Here is a 760-nt window from a genome sequence, read left to right on the forward strand (position 1 = left end):
CCAAAACGTCCTCAACGGGCAGATGCGCCTGGGCTTGCCGGGGGAGGTATTCGCCCGGTCGGATCAGTCCCGCCAGGTCTCCAGCCCCAGGACTGACCCTTACTCGGCGGCTCAGCTGCACAACCAGTACGGCCCCATGAATATGAATATGGGCATGAACATGGCAGCCCACCACCACCACCACCCAGGTGCCTTTTTCCGCTACATGCGGCAGCAGTGCATCAAGCAAGAGCTCATCTGCAAGTGGATCGACCCTGAGCAGCTGAACAACCCCAAAAAAAGTTGCAATAAAACTTTCAGCACCATGCACGAGTTGGTCACCCACGTCTCGGTGGAGCACGTTGGGGGACCCGAGCAGAGCAACCATGTCTGCTACTGGGAGGAGTGTCCCCGCGAAGGCAAGCCCTTCAAAGCGAAATACAAACTGGTCAATCATATCCGAGTGCACACGGGAGAGAAACCCTTCCCCTGCCCCTTCCCTGGCTGCGGAAAAGTTTTCGCCAGATCAGAAAATCTCAAAATTCACAAAAGGACGCACACAGGTAATTCGTGTTTCTTTCGGCAGATTTCCCCTCTCTGCCCGTGCCTATATATATGTGTAGAAACCGGTAGAGACTCTGTGATGTAAAATTACGAGAGTGATAAAATAAGGTTCCAGTTTCTTTTTTTTCCCCGCTCCATCACACGGCTGCGTTTGTTTTGGTTTCCTCCCCACCAGCATACCCCCTCCCTTCCCAGATTTCGAAAGGATATTTTACTG

The 760-nt window shown here is 52.9% G+C and overlaps 1 protein-coding gene across 1 annotated transcript; it reads left to right on the forward strand.

Annotated features, from left to right (window-relative positions):
• Positions 1-4: 4 nt before the first annotated feature.
• Positions 5-542, forward strand: LOC103804347 (zinc finger protein ZIC 2; the record flags this gene model as incomplete). The annotated part of the gene is made up of 1 exon (XM_009076957.1): positions 5-542. A coding segment is annotated over one exon (538 nt), but the record flags the coding sequence as incomplete, so codon positions are not given.
• Positions 543-760: the final 218 nt, after the last annotated feature.

Source organism: Acanthisitta chloris, unplaced genomic scaffold (genome assembly GCF_000695815.1).
Source record: "Acanthisitta chloris isolate BGI_N310 unplaced genomic scaffold, ASM69581v1 scaffold7146, whole genome shotgun sequence".
Taxonomy (NCBI): domain Eukaryota; kingdom Metazoa; phylum Chordata; class Aves; order Passeriformes; family Acanthisittidae; genus Acanthisitta; species Acanthisitta chloris.